The following is a 15,277-nucleotide window of genomic DNA, read 5'->3' on the forward strand; positions in this document are numbered from 1 at the left end:
GGCACATTCCTGTAAACTGCTTGGCTGTCTGCAGCAGGGGATAATGAGTTAGAGTCGAGTCCTGAGTCATGTAGAGAGACCTTATCTGTCCATCTGTCTGGATCTCTCTCCCCTTCGTCCAACACCCTCTCAGAGACAGAGTCTCTACATAGTCCTAGATGTTCTAGAATTCACTTTGTAGATCAGGCTGGCCTCAAACTCATGGAGATCCACCTTCCTCGGCTTCTGAGTACTGGGACTTAAGGTGTGCATCACCACACCTGGCTGAGACCCCATCTCAAACAAAAAAGCGATCACTAAGAGGAAAGTGGACTAGGAGGGAAGTCATGGGGTCCCTGCAGGTCCCAGGGCCAGGGGATACACTGTTGATTGGTTTCAGTCATCTGATGATAGTGCGGCCCCGCTCAGAAAACACAACATTGGGTCAGAACAATGACGTTCTTAGTACATAACACTGCAGTATTGGCCATACTTTGCTTCTCCTTTGGAAAAGTGTGTATGGAAGGGCAATTCTGCACCCCTTCCTTGGGCACTGTTCAAGGACAGGCACACCACCTTTATGCCTTCACGTACGCCCAGTGTGTTTTCTAAAGACTTTCTTAGACAATTCGTGTACACTGTGCTACAAAGTAGCCAGCCTCAGGATAAACCACCCCTGCTCCTTGTATCAGCTAGAGGTATTGTCTTGGCCAGAATTGATTGAACTAATGCTTCTAATTTGTTTTGTTTTGAACCACAGAGACTTAGTGATAAAGCTGGACCTGTAGCTCAGGAGAAAAGTTGACACTGAAAGGCTCTGCTGCTCCTGCTCCCCCCCACCCCCCAGGCGGCTCTGCAGCTCTGCACAGCTGTGATGACGGAAGAGGCGGCAGGGGTGCACAGGAAAGGACGTCACGTGCACTCCTAGGAGGCTTTGCTTAGTTTTCCTGTCACTTTGTTGCACTGAAATGAAATTCCTATATCCCCATCCCCTGCCAGAGTGTTTGAACTTTGGAAGAAAAATGAATAACTTTTTTGTCAATGAGATAATTCACACGCAGAGTTTATCAACCTAGGAAAATGGAATGTGCGTGACCCCCAGCTGGTCTGGTCACAGTAGAGACAGTGGTGATCTAAAGACTTAGCTCATTTGCAAACCACTTGGTTTTATTGTAAAAGTTGGAATATGAAATGTGATCTCATTTGGGATAGAGTGTGGCTGCTCTTAGGGCAGAGCGGATGTCTTGAGAACTGTCCAGCTCCTTTTCCTGCAGTTGTAGTCACTGAGCACCGTGGTCATACAGGTCCTCACCTGGGGCTGTGCAAGCGTTCTTAAAGTTTCTATTGTAATGAGACTTTTCCGTTTGCTGATCAGATTAGGATGGCAACACCTGCTTCTGCTGACAGTCTTGCAAAAAAATATTTTTTTATTGTTAAAATCTATTCCATTTAAAGAGATCTTGAGTTAAGTGAGTTCTAAGGCTGCTGGGAAAACCAGATCAATTAGAAATGAATTTTTTTTTTTCAGAAAGAGACACCAATGTGGAAACTGCTGGTAGGGTCTGGCTGGCCTAGATCAAGTGCCTGTTCGGACTCCACATGAAAGGGCTCCAGACAGCAGAGTCGGCCACTGTGCCAGCAGCCGTCCCCGAGCCTCTGCCTTTGTTGAGACTTCTCCACGCCACTGTCGGGCTCATGCAAACTCTCACCTGGGTATTTGTCCACTCATGACTCACAAGGAAGCCAGTGGATTGGGTATATATATATAGTATATATAGTCACCCTCTCAGGAGTGCCCGTAGGAATGAATGGGCCACCACAGTTCCTGAGATCTGTCTCTCAGCATTTTGACTTTGGGTAGTCACACTCTTGATTGTGACAATATGGCAGACGGGTAGGTTAAACAATTGGGGATATAATCACTGATCTGTTTCTGAAATGCATGACTTACTAGTGGAAAAGGCCCAGCTGCAGTTCGACCTCCACTGTGTGCTTAGCTGGAAGAACAAGCTAGCTCTGCAGTCTGTCTCCTGGTGACTGCACAGTTCTTACCTCACTTCTGTAAATACGGTTTGTGAATCTGTTTTGTAATGTGAAAAATTCATAAGATAACATTGATATTTTGATTTGTAATATTTCTAATTGGTAGATTTAATTGAAAAGTAAAATTAATTTATTTTTATATGTTCAGGGGAATTTTAAAGTCAAACCTTTTGTAGATAATTTCAAAGAATCAGTGTGGTTTATTTTACTTATTTAACCCACTGGTTGTTATTCTGTAACAATTTGTATAAATGGTAAATTTTGAATGTGCTGTTATTTTCCTTAGATGTAAAATTCCACATGTATTAAAATGTACAAAGTTTTGTTAATAAAATTTAATGATGTTTATAGCCCTGTGCTCTGCTATTTTGGACAGATGACTGTCCTGAGCCCATGGACCCTCGTGTTGTTTGTTCGGTACCATCTTAGGGTCTGACTTCTTAGGGGTGGGCTGTGCAGAACAGCATGGAGCAGATTCGCAGTGGCCAGAGATGGCAGGTGATTGTTGAGGAGAGCGGATGGGGTGTGTCCATAGTAAGAGACAGAGGCTTTGCTCCAAAGGAGCCGGTTAATTATACTACATTAGTCGGGCAGTGGTGGTGCACGCCTTTAATCCCAGCACTTGGGAGGCAGAGGCAGGTGGATCTCTGTGAGTTCGAGGCCAGCCTCGTCTATAAGAGCTAGTTCCAGGACAGGGCTCCAAAGGTACAGAGAAACTCTATCTTGAAAAAAAAATTATACTACATTAAAAAAATAACATACACACTTGATTGAAGACTAAGTTCACTTGTTCACAGTAAAATAGGGTATTCTCTTTCAGAGAATACAGATGTGTTTAATGGCCCTTGGGTGAAGGATGCATTGGGATGTAGAGGTGTGTTGTCATTTCTTCTTGGTAATCAAGAGTTGAGTGAGAAAAATCCAATCCTAGATACCTAACTATTTTATTTTAATTGAGACAAGGGGCTCCTGTATCCTCCTCGGCTCTACTCAGTGTGTAGCTAAGAACGGCTTTGAACTTGTGATCCTTTTGCCTTTGCTTCCTGGGTGGTGGGGTTACAGGTATGTGCTGTCTCTCCTGGTTTATCTGGTGCTAGGATAGAACCAAGGGTCCATGCAAGTACTTCTGGGGGAGCTACATCTCCATCCTTGAGCTCCCAACTTTACCATGGACTGACTGGTAGGTTTGTGAAAAGAGACAAATAAAAAATTGACTTTAGAAAGCCTTTTTTTGTTGGGCAGATGTGGTGGTTCACACCTGCAAACCCAACGTCATCCGCTTTTGCAGAGGGCTCAGATTCGGTTCCCAGCATCCACGTGGTGATTCGACTATTTGTCGCTCTACTTTTAGGCTGGCTGATGCTGTCTTTTGGCCTCTGGCCACAATGCACACAAATGGTACATGTATTCACACAGAGGCAAACATTCACCCAAACTGTGAGAAAAATATTTTTTAAGCAGGAAATCCATGTCTGGGCTCCATTTGACAGGGGTCTATAGACTTTTTCACCCAGCTGCTAAACTGTCCCCCAACCACAGGAAGCAAGGGATACTCCTCATAGCTCTGGGTAATTTATAGGAGCAAGAGGGCCTGACTTCAAGGAGACTCTTAGGATGAAATGTCCCTTTGCTGCGCTGAGTGAGCCATGTGCTTCAAGTCCACAGAGGCAGGTACAGCTGGGCTGGTGGTGCCGTGTACCTGTAACCCCAGCACAGAGAGGTAGAGGCAGGGACTTCAGGAGCTCAAGGTCAGCAGAATTCAAGTCTCATCTGGGCTATTTGAGATCCAGTCTCAAGAACCAACAGAAAGAAAATGAACCAGCCACCCTGGAACCATCTTTCTCCTAAATTAAAGCAACCTTTAAAGTGAGGTGGCAGCGTCTGTGCAGCACTGGTACCCTGGGCCTCGGAGATGTGGGCAATTGCTTCACTCCTGGCCTGTGTCCCGGGCCAGGAAGCGCTGTTAAGCCTGAGGTCGATGTCATGTTCCAGGCTACATTTACTCTTCCCTCAGTGTTTACAGTGTTGTGCCCAAATCTGCAAAGTCTCTGCAAAAGCCAACAAGGAGACCGATTCCCATATGTAAAAGCAAAGAGCCTTTATTTTATGCAAGTTTAAACTCGGTCTCTCCACATGTCCAACGTATTGTAATAAACGGAGAGTCCCGAGCTCAGTTAGTAAAGGTGGGGGTGAGGGGTTTCCTCTTCTGACCTCCAAGGGCAACAGGCATACATGGGGTGCACAGATACACATGAAAGCAAAATACACAAAAATCTTTAAAACAAGAAATGATCTTAAAGGTTTTACATTACATTTATTTGTGTGCATGTGTATATGTGGGCTGGTTGTGTGTTGTTGGTCACAGCACAAAGGTGGACAACTTTAGAGATTGGCTCACACTTCCCATCATGTGGTTCCTGGAGAGGCATTATCCACTTAGCCAGTTCCCAGGTCCTGAAGTCTCTCTCTCTCTCTTTTTTTTTTTTTTTTTTTTTCCTTTCAAATTCTGCCTGATGCACCTGTTTTTTTCTCCTTGGCTGGCTAACAGGATCCCTCAAGTTTTTGGCCACACAGTCCCCTGTTATAAGCGGGTCAGTGCTTAGCCCTTGCAGACACAGGAGGCTTTGGATGTAGTCAATGCCTGTTTGCAGTCTCCCATTTGGTGTATGCGAGTCCACTTGTAGGGGTTCTCCTTGGGACCAATGAGCTGGGCCGTGGAGGACGGGCCACTCTGGCCTCATGGTGTCCTGTGAGAGCTTCCCCCAGTCTGCAGTGGACAGCTCTGACATTGCCGTGGCGCACACACCCTTGGCCTTGGGTTTTACTGTGGGACTCTGGGGGAAGCTTTGTCCTGTCAAAGCTGTGCAGCTTGTCTTGTGAAGAGACACAAGTCACGTCCTGACCAGGCATGATCTCACAGCTCATGTGTGCAGCATCTTATTTCATTCTCAAGTAGGTTGTGCAAAATGTAATCAAAACCCAGGACCAGGGAAAAGTCAGGCCAGGCTCGGGCTGCCTGAAGAAAGCAGGTGCTCCCCCGAGTGCCATGCTGTCCTAGAAGAGCCTGCGGTGGCCTTGCAGAGTGGCAGCCTTGCAGGGAGAAGGAGCAGAGTGTGTCCAGAAGGCCGGAGCCAGAGCAGGAGAGAGCTGAGCCTGGTCCTAGCACAACTGTGCTTCCATCGCCAGTCTGGGGTCAAGCTGAACTCTCCAGGCCCTCAGCTCTGTCCCCACACTCCCAAAAGCCAGAGTGATGGTCCACGGCACCAGGGGCCACAAGTATGGGGTGCGGCCCTGTCCCCAACAGAACTTTGTTTCTAGAGAAGGCAGTGCACTCCAGGCTTCAGCTCTTCAGCACCACCAGAGGGTGCCCTGGCTGTATGAGGTGGGTGCCGGAGCAGGTGGGGCTGTTGGAATGGCCAGGTTCCAGTCAGAAGTGGGCAGGATTCAGTATGATGCCTGCACCCCACTGCTGCACTCATCTGGAGACCAGGGTAGTGTCAGGACAGTAACTCCCTGGGAGATAGTTCCCGGTCTGTCTGACATACGTCTATGGTGAAGTGCCAGCCGTGGAGTCCCAGGCCTCCTGCATGCTAAACAAATGCTCAAGTGTTATGTCACTGAGCCACATTCCCAGCCCAAGTCCCACTTTTAACACAATGAGACCATAGGCAAAAGTCAAATTTCCAAGAGGAATTTTGTAAGCCAAGCTCTTAAAATCAAAACAGGTGGGATAGGCTGAAGACGTGCTGTGGCCTTAATTTCAATAAAAGCTATGTTGTGAAACAGATTAGAAATAGAATTTGGTTTAAATAATGAGCTATGTCATCTTAAACACAATACTTCTGAGCAGTGACAGAAAACAGGACAAGTTTTGGTTCTATTTCAGATAGCACTCTCCTGTGAGATGGACAGCTAGCAGAGATTTTTCTCCCCCTTTCTAGGCTGTCTCCCCACATGATTAACTGTCTTTTGCTGTGTAGGCTTTGGCTTATCATGGGCCCATTTGACATTATTTCCTGAGTGACCCTTGCCTACAACTTTATCTTGAGTGATATATTGATGATGTTAGCACCTTCGTGATTTACCACCTAGGGGCCGAGCCTTCAACAATGAGACTTTTGAGGGGACAACTGTAAGAATATCAGACAATGTAGATTCAAGTATTTCCCACATTGGAGGCAATTCCATGGAATGCTGGAGTAGAAGGGAGATGAAATGACCATTAAGTTTACCCACCGTTAAAGCCACGACATTTGAAACATTATAATTCCACAATCTGGCAAGAATAGGTGATTTAGGCTAGAATCTTGGAAGCATTTGGATTACTTAGTGAATTACATAAACACCTGAAGGATATATGATGTGACATTCCCCTCTGAATGCTATTAATATGTCTTATTACCATTGGTTAATGAAGAATCTGCTTTGGCCTATGGCAGGAGGGAATATAGCTAGGCATAAAAATGAAACTGAATGCAGGATGGCCGGGAAATGAAAGTGCAGTCTCTGTTTACATATGATGCCCAATGTTCAGCAACATACATCCACGTAAAGTCTAAGAAAGCTTAAAGAAAAGGGCCTCTGGACACACAAAAAACCGCTAATTGGAGCTTCTTGGTAGCCACATTTTTCAGATAGGCTGTTTGCTGGTCACAAGCAGAGGTGTGGCTTCCTTAAGACACATCTTCCTGGTTCATAAGGGCAGCACGAAAGGCTCTGGCTCTTTCGGGAGGGGTGTGTGAGCTGCGTGTTACAATTTTTTTTTAATATTTATTGAGTTCTACATTTTCCCCCTCCCCCATCAACCCTCCTCTAAGGTTCCCATGCCTCCAATTTACTCAGGAGATCTTGTCTTTTTCAACTTTCTACTTCCCATGTAGACTAGATCTATGTGAGTCTCTCTTAGTGTCTGCACTGTTGTCTAAGTTCTCTGGGATTGTGATTTGTAGGCTGGTTTTCTTTGCTTTATGTTTAAAAACCACCTATAAGTGAGTACATGTGATAATTGTCTTTCTGTGTCTGGGTTACCACACTCAAAATAATGTTTTCTAGCTCCATCATTTTCCTGCAAAATTCAAAATGTCATTATTTTTTCTGCTGTGTTAGTACTCCATTGTGTAAATGTACCATATTTTCCTTATCCATTCTTCAGTTGAGGGGCACTTAGATTGTTTCCAGGTTCTGGCTATGACAAACAAAGCTGCTATGAACATAGTTGAGCACATGTCCTTGTGGCACGGTTGAACATCCTTTGGATATATACCCAAAAGTGGTATTGCTGGTCTTGAGGAAGGTTGTTTCCTAATTTCCTGAGAAATCACCACACTGACATCCAAAGGGGTTGAACCAGCTTGCATTCCCACCAGCAACGCAGGAGTGATCCCTTTTCCCCACAACCTCTCAGCATAAGTTGTCGTCAGTGTGTTTGATCTTGGCCATTCTTACAGGTGTAAGAAGGAATCTCAGAGTTGTTCTGATTTGCATTTCTCTGATGACTAAGGATGTTGAACATTTCCTTAAGTGTCTTTCAGCCATTTTAGATTCCTCTGTTGAGACTTCTCTGTTTAAGTCTGTACTCCTTTTTTTTTTTTTTTAAATTGGATTATGTGTTCTTTCAGTGTCCAATTTCTTGAGTTCTCTGTATATTTTGGAGATCAGACGTCTGTCTGATGTGGGTTAGTGAAGATCTTCCCCATTCTGTATGTAGGCTGCTGTTTTGTCTTGTTGACTGTGTCCTTTGCTTTACAGAAGCTTTTCAGTTTCAGGAGGTCCCATTTATTAATTGTTTCTCTCAGTGTCTGTGCTGCTGGAGTTATATTTAGGACGTGGTTTCCTGTGCCAATGCGTTCAAGTGTACTTCCCACTTTCTCTTCTATGAGATTCAGTGTGGCTGGCTTTATGTTGAGGTCTTGATCCATTTGGACTTGAATTTTGTGCATAGTGATAGATATGGGTCTATTTTCATTCTACATGTTGATATCCAGTTTTGCCAGCACCACTTGTTAAATATGCTTTCTTTTTTCCATTGGATATTTTTTGCTTCCTTGTCAAAAATCAGATGTTCAAAGATGTGTAGATTGGTATCCGGGTCTTTTATTTGGTTCCATTGGTCCTGCTGTCTGTTCTTTTGCCAATACCAGGCTGTTTTCAGTACTGTAACTTTGTAGTAGAGTTTGAAGTTAGGGATTGTGATGCCTCCAGAAGTTCTCTTATTCTACAGGATTGTTTTGGCTATCCTGGGTTTTTTGCTTTTCCATATGAAGTTAAGTACCGTTCTTTCAAGATCTTTGAAGAATTTGCTGGGAATTGACAGACACTGTGTTGAATCTGTAGATTGCTTTTGGTAAGATTGCCATTTTTACTATGTTAATTCTGCCTACCCAAGAGTGTGGGAGATCTTTGCACTTTCTGGTGTCTTCTTCAATTTCTTTCTTCAAAGAATTAAAGTTCTTGTCATACAGGTCTTCCACTTGTTTGGTTATAGTTACTCTGATATATTTTATGCTATTTGTGGCTATTGTGAAGGGTGATGTTTCTCTGATTTCTTCCCCAGCCCCTTTATCATCTGTGTACAGGAAGGCTACTGATTTTTTTGAGTTAATCTTTTATCCTTCTACATTGCTGAAAGTGTTTATGAATTGTAGAAGTTCCTTGGTAGAATTTTTGGGATCACTTATGTAAACTATCATATCATCAGCAGAGTTTGACTTCTTTTCCAATTTGTATCCCCTTGATCTCCTTTTCGTATCTTATTGCTCTAGCTAGGACCTCAAGAACTATATTGAATAGATATGGAGAGAGTGGACAACCTTGTCTTGTTCCTGATTTCAGTGGAATCGCTGGGAGTTTCTCTTCATTTAGTTTGATGTTGGCTGTTGGCTTGCTGTATATTACCTTTATTATGTTTAGGTATGCTCCTGGTATTCGTGCTCTCTCCATGACATTCATCATGAAGGGATGTTATATTTTGTCAAACACTTTTTCGGCATCTAATGAGATGATCATGTAGTTTTTATTTTTCAGCTTGTTTATATGGTGAATTATATTGGCAGATTTTCATATGTTGAACCATCCCTGCATCTCTGGGATGAAGCCAATTTGGTCATGGTGGATAATGGTTCTGATGTGTTCTTGGATTCGATTTGCCAGTATTTTATTTAGTATTTTTGCATCAATGTTCATGAGTGAGATTGGTCCATTTTCTCTTTCTTAGTAATGTCTTTCTGTGGCTTGGGTATCAGAATAATTGTAGCCTCATAAAAGAGTTTGTCAATGTTCCTTCTGTTTCTATTGTGAGGAATAATTTGAGGAGGAATAATTTGAGGAGTATTGGTATTAGTTCTTTGAAAGTCTTGGAGAATTCTGAGCTGAAACCATCTGGTCCTGGGCTTTTTTTGGTTGGGAGACTTTTGATGACTGTTTCTATTTCTTCAGAAGTTATAGGTCTGTTTAATTTGCTTATCTGGTCTTGATTTAATTTTGGTAAGTGATATTTATCCAGAAAGCTGTCCATTTCCTTTGTTTTCCAATTTTGTGGAGTACAGGTTTTCAAAATATGACCTGATGGTCCTATTTCCTCCGTGTTTGTTGTTATGTCCCCCTTTTCATTTCTGATTTTGTTAATTTGGATATTCTCTCTCTGCCTTTTGGTTAGTTTGGATGAAGGTTTGTCTATTTTCTTGATTTTCTCGAAGAACCAGCTCTTTGTCTCATTGATTCTTTGTATTGTTTTTTTTCTACTTTGTTGATTTCAGCTCTCACTTTATTTCCTGCTTTCTAGTTCTCTTACATGAGTTTGCTCCTTTTTGTTCTAAAGATTTCAAACGTTCTGTTAATTCACTAGTGTGGTATTTTTCCAGCTTCTTTATGTAGGTGTTTAGTGCTATGAACTTTCCTCTTAACACTGCTTTTATTGTGTCCCATAAATTTGGGTATGTTGTATGGTCATTGTCATTGAGTTTTAAGAAGTCTTTAATTTCTCCTTTTATTTCTTCCTTGACCCATTGATGATTTGGGTGAGCAATGTTTAATTTCCATGTCTTTGTGGGTTTTCTGGAATTCGTATTGCTGTTGACTTCTAGTTTTAAACCATGGTGATCTGATAAGGTACACTGGGTTATTCCAATTTTTTTGTATTTGCTGAGGTTTGTTTTGTTACCTAGTATGTGGTCAGTTTTTGAGAAGGTTCCATGAGGTGCTGAGAAGGTGTATTCTTTTCTGTTTGGGTGGAATATTCTGTAGATGTCTGTTAAGTCCATTTGAGTCGTAATATCTGTTAGTTCTCTTATTTCTCTGTTCATTTTTTGTTTGACTGGCCTGTCCAGTGGTGAGGGGGAGTGTTGAAGTCTCCCACTACTAGTGTGTGGGGTTTAGTGTATGATTTAAGCTTTAGAAGTGTTTCTTTGACATATGAGGGTGACCTTGTATTTGGGGCATAGATGTCCAGTATTGAAATTTCCTCTTGATGGATTTTTTCTGTGACTAATATAAAATATCCTTCTTTGTTTCTTTTGACTGATTTTAGCTTGAAGTCTAATTTGTTAGATATTAGGATAGTGACAACTGCTTGTTTCTTAGGTCCATTTTTGATTGGTATATTTTTTTTCCCATCCCTTTACTCTGAGACAATATCTGTCTTTGAGGTTGAGATGTATTTCTTATATGCAGAAGAAGGATGGATACTCTTTTAGGATCCAATCTCTTAGCCTGTGCCTTTTTATAGCTGAGTTTATTTACATTGAGGGATATCAGTGACCAGTGATTGCTATCTCCTGTTAATTTAGTTTTCATTGTTGGTGAAAAATTTGTGCATTTTTTTTTCTTCTTTGGGATTTGCTGTTACAAGATCATCAATTGTCTGTGTTTTTGTTGACGTAGCTATCTTCCTTGGGTTCGAGTTTTCCTTCTAGTATTTTGTGCAGGGCTGGGCTTGTGGCTAGGTATTGGTGAAATCTAGATTTGTCATGGAATATCTTGTTTTGTCCTTTTATGGTGATTGACAGTTTGGCTGGGTATAGTAGTCTGGCCTGGCATTCATGGTCTCATAATGTCTGTATAATGCTTGACCATGACCTTCTGGCTTTCATCGTTAGGTGTAATTCTGATGAGAAGTTAGGTGTAATTCTGATAGGTCTACCTTTATGTTACTTGGCCTTTTTCCTTTGCAGCTCTTAATATTTTTTCTTTACTGTGTATATTTAGTATTTTGATTATTATGTGGTAAGAGGACTTTTTTGGGGGGGGGTCCAGTCTATTTGATGTTCTTTAAGCTTCTTCTATCTTCATAGGGATATCTTTATTTAGGTAGGGAAAGTTTTCTTCTATGATTTTGTTAAATTTTCTGTGCCTTTGAGTTGAACTTCTCCTTCTATACCTTCTATGATTTGGCCTCTTAATGGTGTTCCATATTTCCTGGATATTTGGGTTAAGATTTTGTTAGATTTAATGTTTTCTTTAACTGATGAGTCTATTTTCTCTATTGTATCTTCAGCGCTTGAGATTCTCTCTTCTGTCTCTTTTATTCTGCTGTTCATGCTTATGTTTGTGGTTCCTGATCATTTTCTCATGATTTCTGTTTCTATAATTCCTTGGCTTGTGTTTTCTTTATTGTTTCTATTTCAGTTTTTAAGTCCTGAATACTTTCTTTTATATGTTTGATTTCTTTTTCTTGATTTTCTTTAAGTTATTTGCTGATATCTTCCAATTTTTGTTTGTCTTTTCCTTAATTTCTTTAAGGGAATTTCTCATTTTATCTTTACGAATTTCAAACATTCTCTTCAAGTTATTTTTTAGCTCATTTTCTTCTGGTTCATCCTATTTGGTTGTTCAGGTCTTGCTGTTGTAGGGTCTTTAGGTTTTTACTGGTGTTGTGTTGCTCTTTGTGATGTAGCGTGTGATCTTACCTTTTCTTTTCATCTCTTCCTCTATTAGGTGTGGTTGGGTCTGTCTGAGATTCTGTTGAATAGTCTTCTAGGTGCCAGTGACTCCAAAGCTCAGATGTTTGTTCCTCATGGTACAGTTAGTGTCACAGTTGTACTTACCTCGTTGGATACTCGGTGTTCCTGGAGAGAGCTCAGTGCTCCTGTGCCTTCTCTGCTCATTTGCAGTTTGCTGTCTCAGGCCTACTTTGGCCTGTTTCTGTAAATCCTGGTCTGGATCCCCTCCTGCTTGGAGTTGAACGTGTTCTGGCGGAGATCGCTGATTCTGGATCTGGTTGCTGACTCAATCCTGATCTGCCAGTGTCCCATAAATTGGCTCCCAGGACTGGATTTGCTCCTGGTTTCTGCTCCCACTAGAGCTTGTTTGCTCTCTGTCCTAGGTAGCTGATTCTGTCCCACTTCAGTTCTGGTTAATTATAAATGGTTAATGGCCATAGGCAATGGTTATAATGGTCCCACTTCAGTTCTGGTTGATTATAAATAATTAATGGCCATAGGCAATCTCTTTTTAATAAAAGGGGGTGGGTCTATGTCATAGAAATCAATACATTACATTGGAATGGATTTTGGTCTACTGATAAAAATTTAAGGTCAATTTTGTTATATGTATATTTCTACTCTTTTTTAAGATGTTATTCCATATCTTAGTAGATGTGGAGTATGTTTATATAGATTATTAAATATAAGGTATAATTAAAATTACAAATTCATAGTCATTTATAGCCAAACTTATAGTAATGTTAGGTTTTCTAGATATACAGAGATATATTTCATTTAGATAGATAATCTTTAACACTTCAAAGACCTACAGAATGTGGAATTTAAAATGTTTTAAGATTTAGACTTTTCTCAACAGTGAGACTTGTCTGTTTCTGGCTGTACCAGTTACTTCAGAGAAGCTGATTGGCATTGAAGAAACTCATTATGAAATTTGCCTTCAATGTGACAAGACTAGCCATTTGGGCAAGATACTGCTCTTGCCTGGACTTCTTGATGGTATGCTGTATAAACTGGACATGCAGGATCTACAGAAAAAAGACTTCTGAACTTGTCAAAAGAATAGAGTGTCCTTCATGGTTCCTGCTTCATGAAAGAGTCTGCCAGACATTCTGCAGGACACAGAAGGAAGTGACTGACAAACTTCCAATATAGGTGAAACAGTCTTTCAAATTTCCTGCTTCATGGAAAAGTCTGCCAGATACTATGGGCCTGTAGGCTGAAGATGGATGCCCCAATGTTACAGAACTTTGGGTGACTGTCCAGGCAGTGAGATGTCTCTGTCAATTCCAGAGTGTTGGAAATTGCTTACAATACACTTCCTGTTTACTTAGGTAATATATTCTTCTGGGGTCTTTGATGGATTTGAAGACAGATAGTTATATAGTTTTCTTTCTGATAAAAGATAAATTAGATATGAAACTTTAGACTAACAAAGATAAAATAGATGATATAAGTTAAAACCTTCCTTTTTATTTAGAAAAAAAAAGGGGGGGGGATAAGATATGGGATTCCCAGGGCTGGAGAGATGGCTCAGAGGTTAAGAGCACTGACTGCTCTTCCAGACGCCCTGAGTTCAATTCCCAGCAACCACATGGTGGCTTACAGCCATCTATAATGAGACCTGGCGCCCCCTTCTGGCTTGCAGTCACACGTGGAAGGAATGCTGTACACATAATATAATAAATATATAAATATTTAAAAGATATGGGATTCCCCTCTGCTGTGGGAACTCCTTTAGCCCATAACCTTTAAGATACAAGTCCACTTTGGTAGAGGTCTCATGTACTATAAATGCAGACAAAAAGCATGCATGTGGGGCGGGGGGAGGGTTTCTTGGCTACTGGATTTGGTTCCAGTTCCCAGTGCATGCAGAGGACTGAGAATTGCTACTCTTTCTGTGAGTTTATCCCCAGATAAATAAACCTTTTCTATACTCCATTTTGGACTATTGTGGAACTCTTTTGTATGCCAATACCCCTCTGTATGTTATGAATATGTTTTACTACTATTGGTTAATAGAGAAGCTGCTTTAGCTTTTAAAGGGCAGAATAGAGCTAGGCGGGAAAACTAAACTGAAAGCATGGAGAAAGAAGGTGGAGTCAGGCAGATGCCCGAGAAGCAAGATGTGGAGTAACAAACCACAAGTCTTGTGGTAAAATATAAAATAATAGAAATGGGTTAATGTAAGATGTAAGAGCAGGCTGGAGAGATGGCTCAGTGGTTAAGAGCACTGCCTGCTCATCTAAAGGCCCTGAGTTCAATTCTCAGCAACCACATGGTGGCTTACAACCATCTGTAATGAGATCTGGTGCCCTTTTCTGGCCTGCAGGCATGCATGTAAGCAGAATACTGTATACACAATAAATAAATAAATCTTTAAAAAAAAGATGTAAGAGCTAGCTAGGGCTGTGGTGTGGTGTGGTGTAACACACCTTTAATCCCAACAGAGGCAGAGACAGGTGGATCTCTGTGAGTTCAAGGCCAGCCTGGTCTACAGAGTGAGTTCCAGAAGAAGTTTCAAAGCTACACAAAGAAGAAACCCTGTCTTGAAAAACAAAAAAACAAACAAAGAGTTAGCTAGGAATATTACGCCTGAGCCACTGGCCAAATAGTGTTGTAATTAATACAGTTTTTGTGTGATTATTTGGGTCTGGATGGCTGGGAAATGAAAGCACAGTCTCTATTTACAGATATAAATGAATTGAGTTTTGTTGTTAAGTTTTTAGCCTGTGCTGCTGAATAGAGAAGAAAAAGTCAAGGAAAGGAGTCTAGAGTCTGTCTTGGTTACTGTTCTATGAGACATTATGACCAAGGCAACTTAGAGAAGAAATAATTTATTGGGAGTTTACAGCTTCAGAGGGCTAGAGTGCAAGACCATCACAAAGGGGAGCACGGCCACAGGCAGACAGGCATGGTGCTGGAGCTTACACCTCGACCCACAAGTATGAGCTAGAGAGAAGGACATTGGAAGTAGCCTGGGCTTTTGAAAATTCTAAGCCTGCTCCAAGGTTATTCTTCCTCTCTGCGTCCTTTCCAAACAGCTCCACCAATGGGGATATCAAGCATTCAAATATATCAGCTTACGAGGACATTCTTATTTCAACCACATTGACACCTCACCCAGGTACACAGGCCAGGTTGAAGATGCCCATCCCAGTTCTGGTCCATCAGGAGTGTGACTGTAAATGCTGGCTCCAGCCCTCAGCGCTCCTTGCTGATGTGTGGTTTACCCCCTGTAGACTGTCTGTAGCCTATTTCCACCTCACTGTAGGGGAGGTTCTGATACGATTTCTTTCCTGCAGTCTAGAAGTCTCTGC

At 41.7% G+C, this 15,277-nt stretch overlaps 1 protein-coding gene across 15 annotated transcripts in view; it reads left to right on the forward strand.

Annotated features, from left to right (window-relative positions):
- Mllt10 (MLLT10 histone lysine methyltransferase DOT1L cofactor) overlaps positions 1-2,372 on the forward strand; it is a 151,724-nt gene extending 149,352 nt beyond the window's left edge. For all 15 annotated transcript variants that reach the window (XM_050152650.1, XM_050152648.1, XM_050152651.1 and 12 more), the window contains one exon: positions 740-2,372. In XM_050152650.1, the coding sequence (XP_050008607.1) occupies positions 740-784 (45 nt within the window). In that variant the 3' untranslated portion in view covers positions 785-2,372. The remainder of the gene's footprint in view (positions 1-739) is intronic.
- Positions 2,373-15,277: the final 12,905 nt, after the last annotated feature.

The sequence above is a fragment of the Alexandromys fortis genome, unplaced genomic scaffold, assembly GCF_014885135.2.
Source record: "Alexandromys fortis isolate MF-2015 unplaced genomic scaffold, M_Fortis_MF-2015_v1.1 scaffold_54, whole genome shotgun sequence".
Lineage (NCBI taxonomy): Eukaryota > Metazoa > Chordata > Mammalia > Rodentia > Cricetidae > Alexandromys > Alexandromys fortis.